General features: G+C 38.4%; 1 protein-coding gene across 3 annotated transcripts in view; it reads right to left on the bottom strand.

Annotated features, from left to right (window-relative positions):
• Positions 1–27,474, bottom strand: part of CTNNA3 (catenin alpha 3) — a 957,874-nt gene that overhangs the window by 185,478 nt on the left and 744,922 nt on the right. For all 3 annotated transcript variants that reach the window (XM_034438682.3, XM_087871803.1, XM_087871802.1), the window contains one exon: positions 15,561–15,712. In XM_034438682.3, the coding sequence (XP_034294573.2) occupies positions 15,561–15,712 (152 nt within the window). The remainder of the gene's footprint in view (positions 1–15,560; positions 15,713–27,474) is intronic.

The raw sequence follows: 27,474 nt of genomic DNA, 5'->3' as shown, positions 1-27,474 counted from the left end.
AAAGCACTGTTGTCAGTAAAAATATTTGACAGTTTCTCTAAGCTAATAAGCCACGGCCCTCAATGGGAAATGTCAAAAAATCAAGATGGCAGCCATGACAGCATGAGTAAGACCTAGGCCCCTGTTTTTTTACATGCCTAATCCTAAAAAAAAATGGTCAGAACTTGAATTGTGTGGTCATAGCACACAAGAGCTTTAGTGGCACAGCAGACTAAAGTGCTGTTAAGTAACACCAGCTGCCTGCAATTACTGCAAGTTCAAATCTCACCAGGCTCAAGGTTGACTCAGCCTTCCATCCTTCCGAGGTAGGTAAAATGAGGACCCGGATCGTGGGGGCAATAAGCTGACTTTGTATAAAAAAAAGAACACCGCTTAGGGCCAAAAGCAGGTATATACAAAAGTATGAAGGCTATTGCTTAACGCATTGTAAGCCGCCCTGGGTCTCCAGAGAAGGGTGGCATATAAATCGAACCAATAAATACAATAAATAAATAGCTGCCATCTTTATTTATTTATTTTTTGACCCCCACTGCCTGCCGTGGATGCCCTGGACTGAACTGAGATAGTTGTGGGAAAGTAATGACGCTGCTTATTTCCTTTTGAATTTCTTACTGAAATCTTATTATTAGATATCGAGTTAGAAATCATTAAGTTCTTTCACTCAGGACTGTTTCATGCCATCAGACCCTAAAGCAGAAAGCAGAACTATTTTTCTCCCTTTTTGCAAGGAAACCAAAGACATGATTTTTCATTAGCTCGTTCTTTGCAATATAGTTTGTATCAGAAACTAAGATCACGGATTACATTTAAAGGGAGAATATTTGCCCAGTTCATGGTAAAACACAAATATCTCTCCCTTTCATTCTGTTTTGTAATTGCAGGGGCCAAGAAAAGGTAAGGGAATGCAAAATAGAGATGCTTGAAAGAAATTGCCAACAGATTTGCCCCTTTTTCTCAACCTACTGTGCAAATAATTATTAAACTGATGGTCAGTGAGCCAAAAAAATTTTGTCATATTTTTGATCCTTCCTGTGCTTCTTGCATTGATATTATTTCTAGTTCCTCTTATGCGTAACATAGCTAGAAAATCTTTAAAAGAAACCACACACCTCTCTATCAATGGTCCTTACGCTGAAATCTGTTATCCATATGTTACTTTTCATCAAGTGCAAATAGTTTTTTTGGAAGCCATCTGGCCCTCCAAGCTACATGCTGTGAATGGGTTTAAGAGATTATCAGGTCCCTGTGTTTATGCAGTGCATCTCCTGTTTGTTTAAGAAGAGTACCTACGGGACCGCCTTCTGCCACCAACAGCCTCCCACCGACCAGTTCGCTCCCACAGAGAGGGACTCCTCCTCCTCCTGTCAGCCAAGTTATGTCAGCTGGCGACACCCCGGAGGAGAGCCTTCTCTGTGGGAGCTCCTGCCCTCTGGAATGAATTGCCCCTGGATATTCGTAACATTTCTGACCTCCAGGTTTTTCGCTGTGCCCTCAAGACCCTACTGTTCCGACAGGCGGGGCTGTCAAATTGAATGATTTTAAATTGGGTTTTAATTTTGGGTTTTAAAATTCGGCCAAAACTATTTAATGATTTTAATTAATGTTAACTAGATATTGTGTTTTTGTATTTTAATTCTGGCTGTACACCGCCCTGAGTCCTTCGGGAGAATGGGCGGTATATAAATAAAATTATTATTATTATATTGGTTAATCTTTAGTGAGATTCACAGCCTTTGAGGCTGGTTAATAGCTCAGCAGCTCGAGTCCTAACCAAGGACCTAGGAACTGTTAAGGTATCGTCGGACGATGTAAGCTGTTCCGAGTAAGGTGGTTTTTTGTAGAGTCAAAATGTTCAAGTCCAGCAAATTTAGAATTTCTAAATAGCAGGGTAGCCCTTTGGGTATTGCTCCAAGGGCTCCAATTACAATTGGGACAACACACGATTTCTTTTTCCACAGTCGCTCAATTTGCAAGTCCCGATACTTTGTGAGTTTTTCTTGCTGCTTATCTTCAATCCGTGCATCACCAGGTATTGCAATGTCAATGAACCATACTTTTTTCTTTTCAACTATTGTTATGTCAGGTGTGTTGTGGACCAAGTGCCTGTCAGTCTGAATCCTAAAGTCCCACAAGATCTTGAGTTTCTCATTCTCTAAAACTTTCTCAACCTGATGTTCCCAGTGGTTTTTGCTGTACTCAAATCCAAACTTCTGGCACAATTTCCAGTGAAGGATCTTAGCAATGTGGTCATGGCGTTGTAGGTAGTCAGTTTGTGAAATTTTGCTGCACCCACTGATCAGGTGGTTGACTGTCTCATCTTTCTCATTGCAGAGGCGGCATTTGCTGTTGGTGGTAACATGTTGAATTTTTGCCTTCATACAGTTTGTGGCTAGGGCTCGTTCTATTATTATTATTATTATTATTATTATTATTATTATTATTATTATTATTATTATTATTATTATTATTATTATTATTACCACCGTATGTGGACTATCCTGTTTCCAACTTCTATTCACTAACTACTGAACTAGTGGTAGCCAGTGATGCGTTTCACATTATGCTGCTCTTGGTTCGCCGCGGGTGTGCCTGGTTCACATGTGTGCCTGCCTTCCGCGCATGCGCCTGGCCTTCCGCGCATGCACTTTGCTCGCATGTGTGCCTTCCGCGCATGTGCCCGGCCTCAAAAACATGCCTAAATAGGATAGCATAGAGCCAGGGCAGGTGGGCAGGCCCACGCACAATTTCTGCTACCGAACCGGCTGAATACCACCTCTGGTGGTAGCTACTTCTATTTATAACTTAGGAATTCTTATCTTGGTTCCAAGAGTTCCAAGTTCTTTCTGGTTTCTGGGTTTCGCACAACAGTTCTGAACCTGTGAAGACTAAGAAAGTTTCTAGTACAGCTTTAGGACAGGAAAAAGGTTCATTCTCTACCCTGCTGTGCAATTTCCAAGAAGTATCTCCTGCCCTCGTCAGTTACTTTCAAACACTATAGTAGTAGCTTTGTGGTCAGCTCTTCTTTTTCCCGTGAGACTCTTTTGGTCTTTTCTGCTTGCAATTGTTATCTCATTTCATTTTATTCTTTTTCTTGACAAGGAACAATGGAGTTTGTTCTCTTTCAGTCTTCACCTGTAGGAAGTTAGCACCCACCCATCTCCTAGGAAAATGAGATCATTTAGGAAATATTAAAAGGGCAGAATATTTCCCCTAAAAGGGAGGCAGAAACTCAGCCCCCCTCACACACCTTTGTCAATGAGCCATTAAGGCCCAGGCCATCTATTCTACATAACAAAGATCTACCTCCTTCAGGCAGAGCCATAGTAGGAATTGCCCAAAGCCCTTTCATTACATCATCACCCAGCAAGAGTCAACCAAGCCTGGGACTCAAAAGACAACCTACAAAGTTACCGCTGCATGGCCCCATGGGAATCTGACAACCAATCAGAATACAAGCTCAAATTCAAAGCCCCACAGAGGGTATAAATGTCTATCTCTCTCTCTAACCTGTTTTGCTTTTTTGCCCAGAACCTCAAAACCATGTAATCCTGTTCATCATTAAACCATCTTTTCAAGCAGTCTCCACATTTCCAGTGTCTTTCTCCCCACTTGGAACTGAACCCAGATGGACATTTCTTCCAACACATCCCATAGTCCTGAACACCCGTTTTCAAAAGTAGAATAGGTATACAATAAATGATCTATCCTTAATGTACTGTAGTCTTACAGAATTTCTGATTGAAAGGCAGGATTTCAGTCATAATATAAATAAATGTCATGCAATTTAACAATAGAAAAGGTATTAATTGCCCAGTTCTGTAGAATATAAAGCTAAAATGATGAGCCTTCTATTCTGTGGGACACGGCGTACTTGTCAAGAGGCAAGATCTTTTGAAATTCTCAAATTTCAAAAATCCAAATTTTTGAGATTTAAACTCCAAATCCTGCATAGTGTGTTTAAATTATTATTTTAATCATTGGAGTTTTGGATATGAAGCTATGTATTTGCTTCAAACTAATGGGCTTGCCTGACTTTAAATTATATTTTGCAGTCTGCCATTCAGTTTGGATGAAACAGTGGTTACTTTTGAGAAATAAATGGATATTAACACTAGAGGGTCATAATTTCAGATTTGGGTGGCATGGCTTTTTATGTTATTATAATAGTAATGTAGATTTTAAAAATCATTATGTTAGAAATGTCATACTGAGACTATGAAATGGTGCCAGAAGTTCCCTTTGTTAGTTTCAGCACAGGAAGCATATTATATAACAGAATTAGAGTAAGGAGAAATGGTTAACATACCAAGATATGTTAATTAGGGAACATGATGAACTAAAAACGAAATCAAAAGAACAATTAACTGTAAAGGGATTTAGTTCCCAATGGTTCTATAATTTTCAATGTATACAATTAAAAGAAAGGCTTAATTTAGACAAAAAACCAACTGGAAATGAGTTATATAAGATGGAATTTGAGACTGCTTTATGTACAAATGATGAGAATGTCATTGCCAAAATACATAAGCTTTTACTAAACTTTGCAATGGAGGAAGAACAAGTTAAAGAGTGTATAATAAAATTAGCTAAGAACTTCATTTATAATATACAGCTGGACCAATGGCATGGTTGAAAGGACTGAAATATGCCTTATAATTTAAAAGAGAAGTTTTGTATCAAGGGTATGTGACATCAGAAAAAAATTATGTAGGATATATAAAACTACTTTAAATTTATGTTGGAAACATGGAAAATTGAAGGGCCTTTTTAACATGGTGGACTTGTAAAAAAATTTAGAAAATTCTGGATCCAAAAAATTCCTGCCCCCCCTCCCCCATGCTCAGCGATACGAAGAATTTTAAAGATCAACATTCAGTCAAAATCACAATGGGGTGTGTGTGTGTGAAATTATAGACTATCCATTAGAAAAAAAACATGGATTGTTTTTTATACGTGCAGTTTTGTAACTGCAGCAAGATAATTATATGCACAAAGGTAGAAAGATCTGGAAATACCGACAATGGTGGAATGGCTGATGAAGATGACAATATTTGCAGAAAAAATCAAAATTGTCTTGTTTGATTAAGGACAAGACAACAATTATATTTGTTAGTGAATGAAAACCTTTCTGGGATTTTTGTTGGAAATGGAAGAAAAAATGTGATTTATGGATTTGATTATTAGAAAGGGTAAAATATGATTTTTTATTTTTTTTAATGAGAAGGAAGGATTCACTGGAGAAGAGCCTAATGCTGGGAACGATTGAGGGCAAAAGAAGAAGGGGATGACAGAGAATGAAGTGGCTGGATGGAGTCACTGAAGCAGTAGATGTGAGCTTAAATGGACTCCAGAGCAGCGGTGAAATGTAAAATTTGTTACTACCAGTTCTGTGGGCATGGCTTGGTGGTGGGGGAGGGGTAATGTGACTAAGTGGGCGTGCCCAACTTTTTTTCTTTTTTTACTTTTAAAAGCATTTTTTTCTACAACCTCCTTGACTATAAGAGGTTTTCTATAAGAGGTTATAGAAAAAACGCTTTTAAAAGGCTCTGACGATCCCAGCTGAGCCACGCGATCAGAGGCTTTTTTTTTTACTTTAAGAGCATATTTTCATCTGAAGAAAAAATGCTTTTAAAAGTAAAAAAAAAAAAACCTCTGATGATCGTGCACCTCAGCTGAGCATGGGGGGGGGGAGGCAGGGATTTTTGCTACCGGTTCTCCCAACCACCCGCCACCATCACTACCGGATTGGGCGATCCGGTCCGAACCGGGAGCATTTCACCCCTGCTCCAGAGGATGGTAGAGGACAGGAAGGCCTGGAGGAACGTTGTCCATGGGGTCGCGATGGATCGGACATGACCTCGCAACTAACAACAACAAAAATATGAAAAGAAAGGAATCAAGATGTAGTCTTAAAGAGGGAAGATAAAAATATAACTGCTATAAAGAAGATTGGAAGCTGTTTCTTTACATTTATTTCTGGTGCTTCAGAAGACATTAAATACTGAAGCTTTTCTATGAGCTTTTGGTGAGGATGGAATATATGGCAACTGTTATTTTTTTTATTCTTGACATTTACGGTTTTTTTTTTAAATTTCAGAAATAAATGTTACATTTAATTATCTTAATGTGGGTTGGAGTGGTTATTTTTATATATTGGCTTTCAATATTCACTTCCAAAGATGACATGATTGGGTAGCATGGAAATAATGTAAATAAATACATGAATGAATCTGAATTTCAATTTTGTCCTTGGCTCAGCTCTGCTTTTTAAAGGCAAATTACAGTAGCTTTTCCTTGTATTTGGAATATCAGAAATATGATCCCTATGTTCTCATGTGTATCTGGGTACGAAAATAAGAGATAAAATCATTTGAATCCAAACATATGTCTATGTTTTATTTGATAATTCCTTACTTATGACCTGAACAGATCAAATTGCATTGGTTGTTTCAATCATCTCTCTTGTAATTGCCAGTAATCTTTTAAATTACTTATGAGTCATCATTCGCAAACGTCTGAAAGGACCTAAACTTGCTGTGAAAAAGGTAAGGTATAAGATAACAGGGAATAGAAAATATGCTAAACAGTGAATAAAGAAATTATAAAAGTATCGGAGCACTCTGGCATTTTTACAGAAAGCTTAATTATTTTAAACCAATAATCTAACAGGGGACTAATTGTCATTTTCAACAGATCATCTTTCAGAATAATAATGGAGTCTGAAGCAAGATGCTTGTCAATCATTTGACATTCTGCTGTTACCACAAGAATATAGTATGAATTCATGTTCAATTTCATTTTGCTCCTAAATATTTACTTTTTTCTGAGGAATTGCTTGAATTTTGAACCTCACTACCATGTTTCCCCAAAAATAAGACCGGGTCTTATATTAATTTTTGCTCCAAAAGACCCATTAGGGCTTATTTTTTGGTTAGGTCTTATTTTGGGGAAAATACGGTACTAAATGCATCCATCTGGCTGACAATCTTAACTGGGGCTTATTTTGGGGGTAGGGCTTATATTACGAGCATCCTGAAAAATCATGCTAGGACTTATTTTCTGGTTGGGTCTTATTTTCAGGGAAACAGAGTATTAGCAGTCTGAGTTAACAACATCAGCTGACAGAGTTCTGTGTAGCACACACACAGCTCCTTGTAGTTACAGGGTTAAAACTTCCATTGAGAGTGTCTCTTTCATGTTGGAAGGAAGCCTCATGAATTGATGTTGTTCATCTGCCTCTCCCAGTTACATTTTGATCAAGAATCTCTGCTCACATTAGCACTGGATTCCTTGTATAATCAGAAGCCTGATGCATCTGGCAGAGAATCAATGCATCCCAGCCAGCAGCTGGCTATAATGCGTGCTAATTTCCTCACCTTAGCTGCTGTGGAAGGTTTACATGCCTAAATAATGCACAGATATGCTGAAATGCGTAATACACAGCTTAAAATAAATCTAGGATTGATTGTCTAGTACCTAAGTAAACGCATCCCTCATTCCAAATACAGGCTTTCTCCTGGCGTTGTCCTTTTTTGTTAGTCAAAATACCCACTCTAGTTTTGTGGGAATGAGGTCAGTGCTAGTAGTTAGTGAGCCTTGTGATATTAAAACAAACCCTGCTATGTTGAAATTTAGGGAACAGAAATGTTTTGTTGGTTTTTCTCAGAATTCAGTTCTCTAATATACCCTGTTTCCCTGAAAATAAGACATCCCATGATTAATAAGCCCAATTGGGCTTTTGAGCGCATGCGCTAAAATAAGCCCCCCCTGAAAATAAGCCCTCCACGAAAATATTTAAATGCATGCACAGCTGGTCCTTGCCATTTCCTCTGGTTTCCTCCACGTGCCCCAAAATAATAAAACCTCCCCGAAAATAAGGCCAAGCGCTTATTTTGGGATTCAAAAAAGTATAAGACAGGGTCTTATTTTGGGGAAAACACGGGTAGATAAATCATGTTTAACACTAAGGCCTTGGAGCTTGATGCCTAATCTATCTTCCTACCAAGTAGTGTCACTTGCGTGCCCCCCCACCCCCCAGTAGATAGAGGAAGGAGAGAGATAATATAGTATTTTGGGGGAAGGAAAGAAAGTATGAGAGATTAGTTTAGGTTATTTATTACTTGAAGGTTTATGAATATTAGGAATTGTCCCCTGGGGCACAGATCAGTGGAGTATCTACAGCCATCTTGGAAAGTACATTGAAAAATAAAAAAAATAATATTTAATCGCTTACAGTGACCTACACTAGAGGCCAACATTGTGGAAACCTTTTGGGAAAAAATGTATTTTCTAAAACTAACTAATAACACCACTTTTTTTTTTTTGGAGAACCATATAATTATATATCAATGGAAAGATAATTTAATCAAGAATGTAATGCGATAACTTTTATGAATAAATAAATAAATAAATAATTTTATTTCTATACCGCCCTTCTCCCGAAGGACTCAGGGCGGTGTACAGCCAATTTAAAAACACAACACACAACAATAATTAAAAATTAAAATAATTACATAGATTTGGCCGATTTAAAACCCCAAACATTTAAAATACCCCAATTAAAATTATTAAGTTGATAGCCCGGCCTGGCGGAACAACAGGGTCTTCAGTGCGCAACGAAACACTCGGAGGTCGGAGATCTTACGTATTTCCGGGGGCAGTTCATTCCACAGGGCTGGGGCTCCCACAGAAAAGGCCCTCCCCCTGGGTGTCGCCAGCCGACATAACTTGGCTGAAGGCACCCTGAGGAGACCCTCTCTGTGGGAGCGGACTGGTCGGTGGGAGGCTATTGGTGGCAGAAGACGGTCTCGAAGGTACCCGGGTCCTATGCCATGGAGCGCTTTAAAGGTGGTAACCAACACCTTGAATCGCACCCGGAAGACCACTGGGAGCCAGTGCAGCTCGCGCAGGAGGGGTGTCACGCGGGCACAATGAGTTGCGCCCATAACCACCCGCGCGGCCGCATTCTGGACCAGTTGGAGCCTCCGAGTGCTCTTCAAGGGGAGCCCCATGTAGAGAGCATTACAATAGTCCAGCCGGGAGGTGACAAGGGCATGAGTGACCGTGCGCAAGGCGTCCCGGTCCAGAAAGGGCTGCAACTGGCGGATCAGGCGAACCTGATAAAAGGCCCCCCTGGCCACGGCCGTCATATGCTCTTCTAAAGACAGCCGTGCGTCCAGGAGGACACCCAGATTGCGAGCCCTCTCTGTGGGGGGCAAAGATTCACCCCCAATAGTCAGCGATGGCACCTGCTGACTATATCGGGACGCCGGCAGCCACAGCCACTCGGTCTTGGACGGGTTGAGTCTGAGCCTGTTCCTCCCCATCCAGACCCGCACGGCCTCCAGGCAGCGAGACATCACATCAAGGGCATCGTTGGGGTGGTCTGGGGTGGAGATGTACAGCTGAGTATCATCAGCGTACAGGATTTGTTATTAGAATAGCAGTTACAGTATAAAGAAGAAAAGTGAAACACGTAGCAAAAACGAGATATACAAAAATGATCACCATAGAAAAAACGAGATATACAAAAAATATTACCGTGTCAGTTAACACTTAGTTGGGTAACCGTTAGCATGAATTACGGCCTTCCCATGGAGTGAACCAATCCTTTTAGTTCTGCAGCTGTTATAATGTAAAACCAAGATTGAATGATTGCTTCTATTAACTGGGTTTTATTGCTGAATCACTTCTGACTAACAAGTTTCTTTAGTCGGCTCCATAGATTTTCCATTGGGTTAAGGTCTGGGCTATTCCCAGGCCATTCCAGCAGTGGAATATGAAAACTAAAACTTAAAACTCAAAAAAAAAAAGTTAAAAAAAAAGTAATGTTATTAGCCATCAAACCTCAAAAATGCACTTTCCCCAAAAGGTTTCCACAATTTTGGCCACTACTGTATAATTTCAGCAGATACTTCTACAAACTCGCTTGCTTCCAGATTAGTGTGGCGCATTTTCAAGAAACACCAATTATTTTAATCAGCTGGAAATACTGCAGCCATACATACTGCTTTCTCTCTTCTCAAGAGACAATGATGCTACAATTGTCCTTGTTACTGAGCTTCACACTGACATGCATCGTCTAACACATAGCACAGCTCACTGGAAGAGATTTCTGTCCCGAAACAAATGCTCATGCCTTTAGCAACTGCTCTGATTTTTTTTTTCTAACTCAACTAACTGCATTGCAAATAAATAAATAAATAAATAAATAAATAAAAAAGACAAATCTTCCCATTCTTATCAAAAAAGAGTTTGTCGACAGCCCAGGAACCCTGATCTCACTCTGCCTTGCATCTGGATAGCATTTTTTGCTCAGATACTTAAAGGGGTAGTGATTTGACAGATTCTTCTTCTAAGCAACTGCTCAGATTGTGTTTGCATGCAACAAAAAAAACGCACATTGTGCTATTTGCATTTTTAAATGAAGCTGGAATTGATCTGGGCTGATTTGACTTGGAGATTCTTGCCACTGTTATGAAAGTTCTTGCAAGTGAAGAGAAGAATGGCAAATTTACAATAGATCTATCAGCTTTCATTCTCACTCTAGAAGGGGACCTAGCTGGCTTTCTTGGAACAGAAAGATGGAGCTGGAACAGCGGGGATAAAATGTGATCATAGGTCTTGTATACAGGCTTTGTTTAGAAAATATCTACTACTGACACTTTAGCAAAAACCAATGTGGGGACAAAATTGCCACCATGCGATTTGTTTCACTATTGTAAATGCCAAATGAAGAATGGTACCTTAGTCACTTTAGAGCAGTGGTCTCCAAACTTGGCAACTTTTAAGACTTGTGGACTTCAACTCCCAGAATCCCTCACACAGCAAAGCTCAGGGATTACAGAAGACAATTCCTTAGCGCAGGGGTCTCCAACCTTGGCAACTTTAAGACTTGTGGACTTCAATTCTGGGAGTTGAAGTCCACAAGTCTTAAAGTTGCCAAGGTTGGAGACCCCTGCTTTAGACTAGACTAGACTAGAATAGAATTCTTTATTGGCCAAGTGTGATTGGACACACAAGGAATTTGTCGTGGTGCATACACTCTCGGAGTACATAAAAGAGAAGATACATTCATCAAGAATCATAAGGTACATTAGAGCCACTGCTTGGATTATTTTGCAAATAGCCAGTCAATATCTTCTGGAAAGCTAAAGCGGGGGTGGGGGGCACAGAAGGTAGAATTTCTACAAGGGTTTGTGGTCTGCCCCCCTGAAGAATGAAATATTTTGGGAAATATTAAAAAAAGGCAGAATATTATATTTCCCAAAAGAAGAAATGAAGAAACATGTTTTTAGAGGCAGAAAGCAGCCCCCAAGTCTTTCTTAATAGCCCACAACAGATGCCAGCACTTAAGGAGATAAAGAGCTTATTAAAAGAGGAAACAAACTATCTAAATGGCTCCATTCATAAGCAAATCAAACATTGTAAGAAGAAATCCACTGAAGACAGGATATTTCAAAACTCCTTGCAGCAAAGTTTGACAGCTAACAAAAGCAGAGTGTGGTAGGATTAGAACAAACAGACTCTCACCCAAGTTCCAACACAGGACAAAAGCCATTAGCTACAATAGGGAATTGCCCAACACCCTTTTAGAAACACAAAGCCTATATTGCACAATTCTCAAACTTCAAAGTTACAGAAACTATAAAGATCCACCCACCTATTCAGTCATTTGGTCAGCTGCCCCAGAACCGCAAACCCTGGTTTATTGGTTCTGTTCACCAATAAACAGAGTCTTTCTTTCCAATCAGTCTCCATGTTGTTTCTGGTGTCTTTCTCCCAGCTTGGAAGTAAACTGGATGGATTTTCCTTTTGTGTAGCGGATTAGACTGAAAGTGGTAAATCCTAAGAACAACTTGCTATGAAGAACGTTGGCAAATACTTTCAGATGACCAAATTACACATAGATAAATTAGGGAATAAGGGATTGCCTTTTTGGTGGAGGAAGGGCAGGTTGTACCTGCTGAATTTTCTGGACAATGACAGCAAGAGTTCTTTTCAATCTGAGAAAACTCTTGCATCCTCTTTGCTTGGAGGTGGGGATATTTGAAGGGAGGGAAGGAGGGAGAGAGAAGGAGGTCTTCCATGTGTTTACTGAAGCTTCTGTGTTTACTGAAGCAGGCACATTTTCATACACCCTCTGTTCTAATTCATTTTAGACAATTTTCTTACATTTTTGGCTTCATCACATTTGTATGAATAAATAGCTACATATTGATTCTTTTGCTAAATACTACAACTATGCAAATTTTTAAAAAATGGCCAACGCACCTAATCTATGGTTATAAAGTCAGTGATAATAACATTTAGAAAACTGTAAACAGCTTATTTGAAGTGTGTAAATTTAATATTTATAAGTTTGGTTCTGAAAACCCCAATGTCACTTAGTCCCTACAAAATCAGCCTAGTATTTTGCAACTTCTCTTGGAAGAATTGTGCAAAAAAATATATATATTTACCATTGTATAGTAGGCTAATAAAATTAAAATGTGTTTCTTAGAAGGAAAACTTGTTTTTCTTTCCAAAGATGAAAGTCAACATTCCTTAGAAATATGCATTGATGAATTTGCTCATCTAATAATAAAAGTGTTCATTCTGCATTGACGAGATTCATGTGGGTGCAGTACTTGAAAGGAATGTGTCAGTTAGCAAATAATTTGGGTTTTTTTTTGATGTAGAGGCAAGAATCTACTTTTCTATAAAACTTCTAAAAAGCTTTTATAACCATGAATGACATACTAAACTTGCCTATCATCTCTAACTAATTTGCATATAAAAATCAAAGGACTCACTTCTAGCACTGAATCTATTGGATTTGAAGAGTCTAATATGGCCTCCTCAGGTGTCCAACATCTCTGCCTCTGCCTCAGACAGATAAAGCCAGCTGGTGTCCTTGCTAATCCAGAAAGTGTTTCCCCATTGGGCAACTTGGAGATGTGTAGATTCCAACTCCCAGCATGCTGGCTGGGAAATTCTGGGAGTTAAAAGTCCACACATTTTCAAGTTGTCAAGGTTGAGGACCACTGTTGCAGAGGATGTTGACTATTGGTCAGTTGGGAGGAGCAAGGCAATGGCCTTCTGTATTTGTAGTAGTTGTTGCAGTGGCATCTAGTAAAGAATGTTTGTGCAGGAAAAAGACATGAAAAACAGAGCACCTGAAAATAGGACCCAAAAGACAGAAGTATGAATAGAAAATGGAACACCCATGAGGAGAGATTATGGGTGACAAAAGGGAGCAGCAATGAAAAGCAATGAGAAGTGAAGTAGGATGAAAAGTCACTGTTACACTATAAAGTGCTTCACATTTTAAGGTTTAGCTCTTTCTTTGCTACATACTGCCTTTGTTTTCTGTGAAATGGAACAGAAGGCTGGAAGAGGAGTCTGATTTCAAATAAATGACTGTATGGGAAGGACTCTGATTGCATTTACCTCAGTCTCATCTCAGGCTCAGATTCTGTTTACCTCAATGTAGCCCCACCATTTTCTCTTTCAATGTAGATCAGAGAAGAGGGTCTATGGAGATTCTCAGTCATCCAGATCATGGTTGTCCCAAAGATGCTTTTTCAAGAGGCAACTGGACTTCTGGTTTTTCTTTGAAGATGTTTCACTTCTCATTCAAGAAGCTTCTTCAGCTCTGAAGAACTGAAGAAGCTTCCAGAGCTGAAGAAATTTCTTGGATGAGAAGCAAAACATCTTCAAAGAAAATGTCTGTATTTAATTAATTTAATTTAATACGATTGAGCAGGTCCAGAGGTATTTCACGAGAAGAGTACTCCATTCCTCTACTCACAATAGAATCCCTTATGCCACCAGGCTTGAAATTTTGGGCTTGGACAATCTGGAACTGCGCCGCCTGTGGTCCGATCTAAGCATAGTACACAAAATTGTCTGCTACAACGTCTTACCTGTCAACGACAGCTTCTTCAGCTTCAACCTCAATAATACACGGGCAAACAATAGATATAAACTCAAGGTAAACTGCTCCAAACTCGATTGCAGAAAATACGACTTCAGCAACAGATTGGTCAACGCCTGGAATGCTCTACCTGACTCTGTTGTTACATCCTCAAACCCTCACAGCTTCAACCTTAAGCTGTCTACTGTGGACCTCACCCCATTCCTAAGAGGTCCGTAAAGGGGGCGTGCCTAAGTGCACCAGCATGCCTACCGTCCCTGTCCTACTGTCCCTATTTATTTGTATTCATTTCCTTCGCTCATGTCCATGTTCATATTCATACCTGCTATCTTGTACATGTTTGACAAACTAATAAAGAAATTAAATAAATAAATAAATAAAAACCAGAAAATCCAGTTTCCTCTTGAAAAAGCATCTTTGGGACATCAGAGAAGAATATTCACTAATTTTCAGATTCAAGCACCATGCTGCTGGGTGTCCTGCCCCAGCTATGGACCCCAAAGAACGCAGCACACACAAAGTCCATACAAACCTGAATTTACTAATTAAGGACTACTAATGAGCTTTCTTAGTAGTTGTTCAAACACAAGTACAGTTTAAATCAGTCTTTTCTGAACAAGGGCTGTTAATTTAATTTCATTAACAGCCAAAAAGAATCCAAAGAATAATAACTCAATTCTGAGGCACAGTATTTCAGATAACCGTAATCTTACTGTGGTTGGCAGAATGCCCAGAAGCAATTTGCAGGAAAACTGACAAGAGAGAAACAAGAGCTGAATCAAACGTTTCTGGAATCAAGATGCGAAGGAATATGAACGAAGTTGTTTCCTGCAAATTGCATCAGTTGTCGTCCTTCCTTAAATAGGGGAGTGGCCAATTAGCCCCAAGCCTTACTCTCGAGGAGACCTCCTCCTGAGGAGCCACTCCTGCCTTTTAACAGCTCTGCGCGCTCGTGCATCGAGAAGAGGCTCCTCCTCTTCTTCCTCTTCACTTATGGGAGCTTCTGGAGGTTCTTAAGGCCCTGGCTGAATCCCCGCCTCTGGCACCACATCTTCTCCAGCCTCCTCATTGTCTGACTCGAGCGCTAGCTACACAGGCTGCTGGCGCAGCACCACACCAGCCTCCTCGCTGTCGGAATCAGCTACTAACTGCACAGGCCGCTGACGGGCCACAACACTGGGAGTGAATCTGAATACGGCTCTAGCCCAGTGCATGGCCTGTGGGTATCTGAATCCCAGTGATTGATTTATACATTACTATAAGGGCAGGATAGCCTCTGCTGTATCCACATGCTGATTCCATGCGGGGAGTATTTAGAAATAAGATACATTTACAGTTTGAAGTGCTATTTCCCATCATTATTTATTTACAGTATATATTTAAAGAAACAAGAAAAGTCCTGGGACATCGGGAAGAAATTTACAGTGCATTTCTCTTACCTGTAGTAGATATAGTACATCCATGATGCAATAATATGATTTTATTCAGCAGCATTCTAATACTTTTTATTATACTGAAAAAATACCCCTGAAACTGCTATTTCCACATTATTTTTGTTTAGTTTCTGCCCGTATTAATGTTGCATAGCAATATTAATGACACATCTGTTAATTAGAGATGAATGAAAGAATCAAACACTTACCCGAATCATCATAACTGAACATCTAATGTCATGAACTGTGTCGTAAATCTTCTTAGAGATGTCAACAAATTGATTATCATCAAACAGATGAATCGTATTCCTGCTTAAGTTTTCCAGTGCAGTGTTGACTTGAGTAATAAATTCAGGAATCACTGTCAAATAAATGTTTAAAAAGGTGGTTGCTGAATGACTTTTAAACTCTTCTCTCTTAATTTTGAACTGCATTGAGTTGAGACTGGCTTGCAAGTAGCATGCTCAAGTTTATTTTGCCTTTTTAAAACCATTCTTCAATTTAATGAAAATGAAATTTAGTTGAAAAGCAATTGATGAAATGATCATCAGTGTTCTTGCACTTCCCTTATTTATAAGCTGTCCTAAATTGTGTAAAAACATATATATATATATATATATATATATATATATATATATATATATATATATATATATATATATATATATATACACAATTTAGGACACACACACACACAGACACACACACACACACAAACACACACATATATAAAAATTTAGGATATATATTGTACAAAACTTTCTCTGGCACTTGGCAGGATCACTGGTGCAATTCAGTCCCCAGGGAAGACATTTTAAATGATCTTTTCCTGCAAGCTTTTTTCAGGTCAAAAAATTTGGTAATCAGGAAGGGTGCACAAACAGGTAGCATAAAAAAACAGGAAGTACCTGGATCCTCTATACTTGACGGTAATAAAATAAGGTTAAAATAAGCATTCTTTAAAAATCTGAAAGGCCTCCGAGAATGCTTCACACATTTGAGAGATTTTTTTTCTTCTAATAATAATTACATTTCATTTTCAATTTTACTGACACATACTGACACATGACTTCTACTATCTTCTACTATCTACTATCTTCTACTATCTACTATCTTCTACTATCTACTTCTACTATCACCCTTCAATTCTAAACCTTCTCATAGTTCTTCCATCCATTGTATCATCTTAATATCTGTTTTTACTATTTTTCCCCTCTTATTTCTACCTCTATTTTAGCCCTCTTTTTTTTTCCCCTTCACCTTTCACTCCAATAATCAAAGACGTGGTGTTAATCATTTTTTACATATTTTACAATCCTTGTAATTCTACTATTAATACATATGTTTTCATTAAAATATATCCTGCCTTTATCTATTCTTAAATTACTTAATTCTAGCTTTTCACTATTTGAGAGAAATTGAGGGACAAGTATATGTACTAGATCAGTGGGTTGCTACCAGTTCAGTCCGGATCTTGCAAACCAGTAGTAATGGTGGTGGGAGGCTCCACCCACCCGCCCTGACGTCATCACGGATGCTCTGCACATGCGCAGAAGTGCCACACGCGAGTGAAGCGAGCATGGGCATGTGCGTGCTCCCGTTGCAAACCGGTAGCAAAGGTAAGTAGAACCCACCCCTATACTAGATTCATTATATAACGTAACGTATTAATATTCAATTTGTTCACAAATTTTGATGTAAATTGATAACAAATCACATGAGTCAATCAGCTTGTGATTTTCAGTGGGATCAGTCTGAAATGGCTGTTCTTGGGCTCCCTATTCATATCTTTATCAGTCTTAGATCAGAAACTTAAGAAAAAGGGGCAAAATAGTGTAGAAAAAGGAGGTAAATTAAAAGGGCATATGTAACACAAATAGTATATATACTATCTTGAAGCTTTTGAATTCTTCAAAAATGATTTAGAAGATGTATTTTGGCTCTCCTGCATATGTGAGCATAGCACTTTTCCCACAGCCAATGTGTATATAAATTTGATGGACTATCTTCCTGAGATTTAGCTAAAGGACATCAAAGAATAATAGCTTTAGGCAAGTCCTTGGGTTAATAAAATACTTTGTCAGCTCAGTTGAAGAGAGGGAGGATCAGGAATAGATCTATTTTTGTTCCTGAACCTGAATACTGCATATTAATCTGATTATTGTATCTGGGCAACTTGTCTTAGCTAAATTTAAAAGCATGCCACCCATACCTTTCCTATATACCTCCTCTTATTTATTTATTTATTTATTTATTTATTTATTTATTTATTTATTTGTTTATTTATTTGTTTATTTGGGGGGGGAGAAGGAAGTAATGCCAGAAACATGAAAATAGGTCATGGAATGAATATACAGGCATTAGTAGAGACTGTACTGAAATTAGATGAACAAATAAAGGTATAGAAGCAGAGGGCAGAAATGAAGAGGTTTCTCCCGCTGTCTCAAAATGAAATATTCAGAATTCTGAATTACAATGTAGTTTTGTTAATATGAACTTTATGGTTTTTTCAATAGGCACGTAGATATCATGGGCATAACAAAATTATTTATTTTATTGATACTAATAAACCATTAGTATTAAGAATTAAGGACTTTCCGAATATTAAATTTTTATTTCTATTTATTTCTTTGATCAGTTGACTATGATCTAAACTTGTCTTCAAGAATTCAGGCAGAATAAAAATACAGTTACTATTACTACTACTTACCAATATTATAACCACTACCATTATAATAGAATCATTTAGGAAAAATAAAAACCGAATTTAATAATAACAACAAAATACCTGTAGAGTACATTCATATCTTTTGAATTTCTGAATTCTATATTGCTAACAGGAAAACAATTTTTAAGGCAATGATAAAGAAAAAAATATGAATAATGCAAATAATAACAATAATAGTAAAATAATTATTCATTGATGAGATCTTTAAAATTGTTGCTGTTTTGCTATTTTTAAGATAATGCTATTTCCCACACTTTAAAATACCATTGAGACAAAGAAAATTTAGAAAGATACATAAAATGGATTTTAAAAAATTGTTCAGAACTTGAAGAAAAATGCCTTCACTTGACGAATTTCTGAGAATTCCATGTTTCTGAACCACAAAGTTCAAAACATTTTGAGTAATGCACCATACCAAATAATGTTAACAACCTTTGTTCCTCTGTTGTTATTTGTTTAGTTCAGGGGTGTCAAACTCAATTTTATTGAGGGCCACATCAGGGTTGTGTTTGACCTCGGAGGGCCAGGGTGTGTGGCGTGGCCATGGCGGGCATTTGACAGGCTCAAGATGCATTTTTTTCCTTCTCTTATTTCTTTCCACAGTTCTTTATTATAACCATTTTCCTATCTCTTCTATCAGATATTGCTGGCAAACATTTATTACTTATTCTTGATACCCCACTAAACTTTTTATTTCTAAATTTATACCCCATTGTTTAATAGTAAATTGCTTTTCCAGGCCGAAAAGCTATTTATACTATTGTATTTTTATTGTTCAACTAAATAGCATAAGTAACATGATAATACAAGACCTAACAGCGGAGGTAAATTTCCAGGATAGTAAATAGAAATGGCTGTCAATTATAGATTTGTGGATTATAGATTAAATGGACCTACAGTATGTAAAATCTGGCATTAAACTGTAGAATTAACATAGGATGTTGCTGGTTTTCAGATCAGGCACTTCCAGGAGGCCACATAATTGTAATGCAGTCCAATCCAGTCCTCCTGCAGCACTCTGCCAGCTGAAAGCAGGCCATGCAGAAGCTCCACGCAGCCCATTTTTGGCCTCCCTAACCTCCAGCAGCACTCTGCTGGCCAAAAACGGAGGCTGTGCAGAGGCCGCATGTGCCCCCCGCCAGCCCATTTTGGCCTCCCTAGTCTCCAGCAGCACTCTGCCGGCCAAAAATGGAGGCTGTGCAGAGGCCGCATGTGCCCCCCCCCAGCCCATTTTGGCCAGGAGAGACACCATGGGCTGGTCCTTTGATATTTCCGGGCTGGCCCTGCGGGCCAGATTTAAGGATCCTATGGACTGGATCCGGCCTGCAGGCCTTCAGTTTGACACTCCTGCTTTAGTTCTAAACCAACTACAAGAAGCACAACGTAGAGTGTTATTATTTAGCCTACAAAAATTATACAAAGTGATTAAAGAAAGCCATAAACAGTTTTAAATTCCCCTAGCCACAATAAAACAACATTTAAGAACCCCTCTGCAACCTGATCTGCCTTGACAAATAGAACCGTGAACGGCCAACGAACAACATAAAGCAGCATCAAATGTCCCTCATTAATTGTATGCATAGTACACCTTTTGTCAGCCTGACCCAAAAGAAGCAACTCTCAACAAAGAGCCCAAGTAAATACAATTCAAGAAGGCTCAACAGATAGGGATGGTATTACATTAAAACCAGGGGTGGGTTCTACTTACCTTTACTACCGGTTCACAACGGGATCACGCGCGCCTTACTTCTGCTCATGCTCAGAAGCTTCGTGCGCAGATCGCTTCTGATGATGTTAGGGTCAGTGGGCAGAGCCTCCCGCCGGTTTTACTACCGGTTCTATAGAACCGGTCCGAACCGGGGGCAACCCATCACTGATTAAAACAAAATTGTAACTTCCTTGTAGCAAGGAATTTAAAGCAGCCCTAACCTTCCCTACCAGGCTGATAACAGCGTTTTTCTTAGAGCATAATAACTTTGTCCTTAACTGACTCTCCATCATCCTTGCTCATCTTCAGTGACATCAATGATAAAATGATGCTTGCTATTTTATTAGGTAACATAACATCGTGGCGCTATGAATTTTATCAAAGCCTATAACAAACCAATTGAAAGATGCCTGAGTGTTAGAAGCAAGTTGATAGACCCTGACGTTGAAGCAAGAAAGAAACAAAATGGGGGTGGTGGGGGTTTTTATTTCATATTCAAGACTTAACTTTGGAATGTGGGATGTTTTGTCATATATACAATGTTTTAAGACTGAGAAAATATCAGGAGAAACTAATTGCCAAGCGCAGTTGAGGTTTTTTTTTTCAGTTTCTTCAAACTTTAAAGCAAAATAAAAAATGCAATGGCCATTGCTACTCAAGGTGATAAATCCAGGGGTGAAATCCAGCAGGTTCTGACAGGTTCTGGAGAACCGGTAGCGGAAATTTTGAGTAGTTCGGAGAACTGGCAAATACCACCTCTGGCTGGTCCCAGAATGGAGTGGGAATGGAGATTTTGCAATATCCTTCCCCCAGGAGTGGGGAGGGAATGGGCATTTTGCAGTATCCTTCCTCCAGGAGTGGGGAGGGAATGGATATTTTGTAGTACCCTTCCCCTGCCATGCCCACCAAGCAACACCCACGCCTACCAAGCCATATCCACAGAACCAGTAGTAAAACGATTTGGATTTTACCACTGGATAAATCTAGACCAATTTGATTACAATACCTCATCTCCCCCCCCCAAAAAATGTGGCAATATGATTTTAAATGGAAGATGGTTTATTGTTGTGGTCCACAATAAACTGCTTTCAAAGGGGAAAGGACAATTTATGACAAATAGTTCACTAGATTTAGATTTAAAGTTCTCTTCCCATGAGTTTTTGAGACTTTGAAGAGAACTGACTATATATGCTATGTATTTTTTTTTATTATCATTATGTTACGTCTTATTGAAATGGCTCATTTGATTTTAAATGAACATACATTTCTTTCTGATCTTTTGATTGGTTTGAATTTAAGTAGATACTTTTCTTATTCAAAACCAAAATGGCATTTGTACATTATTTTGCACTTTCCTTTTCTCTTAGTAAGTGCATGTATGTGGATCACAAAGATTTCTCACAAATAATCCAATCTCTATTGTACTGGAGTAATGTAAGACCTTAACATTATTGTTGCTGGTAGAACTTTTTGATCCGTATCTAAAAGGAACCCTCTAGCTTGAATGAATCGCTTGCTTTGAATGAACAATTTTTATTCCTTCTTGATACTGTAGTAAAACAACAACAACAAAAGAAAGCTTTTATCTCCCTACACGAGTTAAAAGGGATGTGAAATCAAATATAAGATAGATTCTTTAGGAATTTTTTGCATAAAAGAAACTTAGCATGTCAGGCACAAACAAAAGACCTACCCTTGAAGAATTCTACTAGCTGTTTGAGGACACTTCTGTTCTGCCCCAGCTCCGGATTCCCGAGGATACTGACACACACCAACAGTCCTTATCAAATTTATTAAGTAGCAAGAATAAACCAAAGTCTGGCAAAGGTTGGCAACCAGCCCAGAAAACAAGATACGATAAGACTTTTCCAAAAATGCTCTGATGATAATTACAAGTTGTTTTCAGCAAGAAACTTACTAACGGCGTGTGACTTAAATAGGCTAAGGGAGTGGCCAATTATCCTTAAACCTTACTCTCGAGGAGACCTCCTCCTCCTGTGTAGCCACCCCTGCCTTTTGGCAGCCCTGCGTGCTCGAGCATTGAGGAGAGGCTCCTCCACTTCGCTCTCTCCACTTGAAGGAGCCTCTGGAGGTTCTGAAGGCCCTGGCTGAGTCTCTGCCTCTGGCATCACATCCTCTTCAGCCTCCTCGCTGTCCGATGCGAGCGCCGGCTGCACAGGCTCTTCGTCATCGGGATCAGCCACGATCCGCGCAGGCCGCTGGCAGGCCACAACAACTTCTCACGAAATATCTCTGAATTCGCTCAATTGTTTTAATAGTGCAGGATCCAGACAGATGCGCTGTATTCGAGAATTGGTCTAGTCAGATTTGCTTTGAAATAAACAGATCTTTAGATACATTGGATACTGACTGTGATGTCTCATAAAAGGAAACTCCTTTGTGTTCTTCTTTGTCTTCTTCTACACCTGAAGTTTGTACTTAAACTGAGTTCGGGAAAGCTCTAATTAAATCAAGTTTACGCAGAAGGTATTAGGAGGAAACAATAAATTAAGAAAGAGAAGTGAAATTGAATGATGTCCCAAACCATGAATATACATCCACACCCACACACAAATGTTGAAGACAGGGCTGTGTTCTATCTCAGCCAGTTACACATGCACAGAAGTCCTGAAACTGCTGCCAAAATTCTATGAGTTCTGACAAGATTTCCTGAAATCAGCTTAGTCAAGCCAGCAAGAGCCCAGGACAGGAGCAGTTTAAGCAGTAAACACAGATAATGCCTGCAACTAATACAATTTAAAACAGGAATACAGCTTTAATTTAGCCACATGTGCAATTAATAAAAATGTTCTCTCGGTTTGATTAAAGATTATCTCTTACTCATTGCAAATTAATCAGGATGAAAGCGGCTACCTGCTGCAGTCTCTTTCAGCCACAACCAATTTGAAGCATGCATTTTATCTGTTGGAGTTTTCAGATTGTCTAGCGCTTGATTTTTTTTTTTTTTGAAGATAACAATGGATTAGAAGGTACAAGCAGAGCAAACAATATGACTGCAATGAAGTCATATCACTGCAATGAAGTATTGACCTTCAGCCTTGCCTTGAAGTTTCACTTTCTCCTGGTTTTCTCGTTAGGTTTTAGTAATAGAATAACAGTTGGAAGGGACTTTGGAGGTCTTCTAGTCCAAACCCCTGCTCAAGCAAGAAACACTATACCATTCAAGTGGCTATCCAGTCTCTTCTTAAAACCTCCAGTGATGGAGCACCTACTACTTCTGAGCATTGGCTCTTTGGACTGCCGCAGCACACCACTGGTTCATATTAAAGTGACTGTCCACTAGGACTCCAAGATCCCTCTCACAGTTACTCTTATTGTGCTAGATTCAACTTATTCTATAGTAGCAGCCCTAAACGCTAATTAACACAGCATCACCTATTCCCAATAAGATTAGTTCAGGGCCTGGGCAGAAGAGGGTAGAGGTGGGAGAAATATTTAGACTGAACAGCCAAAAAGCAGAGGCAGTCAGAGATAAAGATCCAAGAGAGGAATTTGGGAGGCAGGTCAAAAAAAAAGCATAGCAATTAAAGTAATGAAGCGGGCAAGAGACGATGGATAGATGATTTCTCTTTTTTGTTGTTGTTCTGATTTGCTTCTCCTTTTCTCTCTCCTTCTTTCCTTTTTTTTTTTAAGGAAGGTGACATGAATAGCAGTTAGGTAGGATAGAAAGAAAAAGTCTTTTAATAAAGAGTGACATGATTAAAAGTTAGAATAAGTAATAGAAATAAGAGAAGGGGGAATATATATATATATATAATAAAATAAAAGTAATAATAAGAGAAAACATGGAATAATCGAACAATAACAGATTGCAACTTAATATAAATGTGTATCCTTATTATATATATATATATATATATATATATATATATATATATATATATATATATATATATATATAATTACATTGATTGAATGTAATAACTATGATTAATTCTACTAGTTTTATTTGTATTAGAATGTATGACACCCAAGGTGCCACACTGTTCATGCATTGATTTGATATGTTTTAAATAAATAAATAAATAAATAAATAAATAAATAAATAGATTAGTTCTTTCACCATATTTGCTCCATTACAATTCTTCAGAAAAATCAATATTTTATAGCATAATGTATTCCTGTTAACCTTTTATAATGTATCAAAGGCCTGGTTGTTGCTCCAGATATTTTGACCAGGAATTAGGTGAGCTCTGTTTGTGATGGGTTTTTTTTTTGTTGGGGGTGTTATTTTAACTGTGGCATCCTGGCTTATATATTGTTATGATGGCTTTAATCTTTGTACACTGCAGAGAATCACAGCAGGGATCTGGGTGGCTCATACATCATTTCAACAACTACATGTGAGCATGACATGAGATTTCAGAGAGGAGATTCAGAAAATACAGCCACCTTCAAATGTAATGTGGTTTTTTTAACCTTTTTATAGGGGGTGTTATTTGTATCCTGGAAGCGTTTAATTTTAACTTTTTTTTTTTTTTGCTATATATTTTTGAAAATTGTGTAATTGATTTCGCTTAAACCATAAGAGGAACTAACAGTTGGAGGATGTCACTGAAACCTAAGAAATAAAGCAGTGATAAAAGTGATAAAAATATTCCTGTCTAAAAATAGCCTGGGTTTCTGAAAAGAACATGGTTTTCATGAAGAAAGTTGCAGATTAAATTTTCACATAAAAGGAGACCAGGTAATAATGAAATGGAGGAACATGGCAAATCACAATAAACCCATCACTAGGCTTAAAATAAGAGTGGGTGCAAACATTACATACACATAATTCTTACCACAAAGGAGAAACTGTATATTTTCCTGTGTTCCACTCTACTCTTGCATGGCAAATCCATCCTTACAGTACGATAGATGTGTGTGTGTGTGTGTGAATGGTGGGTTGCCCCCGGTTCGGACCAGTTCGCAAGATCCCGTTGCGAACCGGTGGTAAAGGTAAGTAGAACCCACCCCTGGTGTGTATGTGTCAGAGGTGGGTTTCAGCAGGTTCTGACCAGTTCTGGAGAACTGGTAGTGGAAATTTTGAGTAGTTTGGAGAATCGGTAGCAAAAATCCTGACTGGCCCTGCCCCCATCTATTCTCTGCCTCCCAAGTCCCAGCTGATTGGGAGGAAATGGCAATTTTGCAGTAACCTTCCCCTGGAGTGGGGTGGGAATGGAGATTTTACAGTGTCCTTCCCCTGGAGTGGTGGGAATGGAGATTTTACAGTATCCTTCCCCTGCCACACCCACCAAGCCACGCCCACCAAGCCATGCCATGCCCACCAAGCCACACCCACAGAACCAGTAGTAAAAAAAATTACTGATGTGTGTGTGTTTGTGTTCACTAATTACTAATCAAAATCTAGAATTTTAAAAACAGTTTTTAATGGCCATTGGTCCCTTCTTTCATTGGAAATCTAAATCTGAACCATCATCTAAGTCAAGGGCCTGATATATTTTTTTTGTTATTGTTGTTAGAGGCTCTTTTAACATCCCGTCTATAATTTTAGCTTTTCTGTATGTTTTTTTTTTTAAATCTCCTACATCCCTTAATGTTTTTATGTAAATACTTAAAAAGGAATCTTCTCTCTCCTCCCTTTTTTTAAAAAATGAAAGTTGATTCAACATAAACCTTGTAAGAGTGATCTACAGTATCTCTCAAACAAAGGGAGCTATCAATTTCCTTAATCATATGCCTAAACAGGCAGGGCCAGGAGGTGGTGTGATAGCAGCAATTTCCTTTTCATTGTTTTTTTTCCCCCTCTTCTGCCTGCATAAGGAGTAGAAGTCCTATCTCTTTTGGACAAAGGCATCCCTCAGGAAGATAGATAGCAGCTGTGAAAAGTACCAATTTGCTACATCGAGGGAGAAAATAAAGTCAGGATGTGAGCATCCATAGGATTTCTGGGAGAGAAGGATTGAGATCTTAAACTATTTACCCTTTAGGTTTAGCCCTGCCACTACACAACACTTTCTCTCATGCACATATGTTATTTATTTTATTTTATTAAACATTGTCAAACATGTACAAGATAGCAGGTATGAATATGAAAATGGACATGAATGAGGGAAATGCATACAAATAAATGGGGACAGTAGGACAGGGATGGTAGGCACACCCCCTTTATGGACCTCTTAGGAATGGGGTGAGGTCCAGGGTAGACAATTTGAGGTTGAAGCTATGAGGGTTTGAGGATGTAACCACAGAGTTGAGTAGAGCATTCCAGGCGTTAACCACTCTGTTGCTGAAGTCATATTTTCTGCAATCAAGTTTGGAGCGGTTTACCTTGAGTTTGTGTCGATGGTTTGCCCGTGTATTATTGAGGTTGAAGCTGAAGAAGTTGTTGACAGGTAGGACGTTGTAGTAGACAATTTTGTGTACTATGCTTAGATCAGACCACAGGCGGTGCAGTTCCAGATTGTCCAAGCCCAAAATTTCAAGCCTGGTGGCATAGAGGAGTGAGTAGAGGAGTGGAGTACTCTTCTCGTGAAATACCTCTGGGCCCGCTCAATCGTATTAATTTCTGATATACAGTGTGGATTCCAGGCAGACGAGCTGTATTCGAGAATTGGTCTGGCAAAGGTTTTGTATGCCCTAATTAGCAATACAATGTTACCAGAGAAGAAGCTTCACAAAATTAGGTTAACAATTCTTAATGCCTTTTTGGCAATATACGTATATTGGAATATAACATATACAATTTCCAGTCACTATGATTGAATGACATGATGGCTGGAAATGATAAGGATATACTCCAGTATGTCTAGAGACCATCACACTAAGAATCATAGTTAGGCTATCACAATAAATTACCCAATTTTTTCATGCTGTGAATTTTTGGAAATTCTTACCCATTTCCAAAAGCAAATGATACGAAGTAGGATGGATATACTTGGAACAATTTGTGGATTATTTATGCTACTTTAAGGCTTTCTTGTCCCATTTGTAAATAAATGGGCAAATTCTTTAAAAGTCTGCACTAATTTTGGTTTTTTTTTTTTAAAAAAAAATAAGTTTGCATTTTAATTCTATTATGTAGTATTTATTCAATATTTTATTTGTTAAACTGTTTTATTTAATGCCAATTTACAAGATTACACTTGTAATTTGCTTTTTGGCCTTTTGGCCATAAATAAAATTGATTGACTCTAGAAAATAAAAATTCAGGAAGTCAATTTGTCAGCAGCATATACTGGCTACAATTTTCTTTCTTTCTTTCTTTCTTTCTTTCTTTCTTTCTTTCTTTCTTTCTTTCTTTCTTTCTTTCTTTCTTCCTTCCTTCCTTCCTTCCTTCCTTCCTTCCTTTTTTCTTTTTTCTTTTTCCTTCTTTCCTTCCTTCTTTTTTCTCCCTTTCTCTCTTCCTTCCTTTCCTTTCTTTCTTTTTTCTTTCTTTCTTTCTTTCTTTCTTTCTTTCTTTCTTTCTTTCTTTCTTTCTTTCTTTCTTTCTTTTCTTTCTTTCTTTCATTTGTTCCTTTCTTTTTCTTTCCTGCAACAGTATCCTAATTTGCAATTGAATTAAAGATTGATGGTTAATTGTTTCCCTTATACATGCTAGACTTTGGGGAATACGGGAGAGGCATGTTTTCAGTTTCTAATTAAGAAAACTTGTTTCCAAGGTGTTGTGAAACACAGGTCTATCCACTATAGAATATAAATGATGTATAAACTGCAGATATCA

Source organism: Pantherophis guttatus, chromosome 6 (genome assembly GCF_059756535.1).
Source record: "Pantherophis guttatus breed Tessera chromosome 6, ASM5975653v1, whole genome shotgun sequence".
NCBI classification, from domain to species: domain Eukaryota; kingdom Metazoa; phylum Chordata; class Lepidosauria; order Squamata; family Colubridae; genus Pantherophis; species Pantherophis guttatus.
Note: the sequence above shows the minus strand (reverse complement) of the source record. Positions and strands in the feature narration are given on the sequence as shown.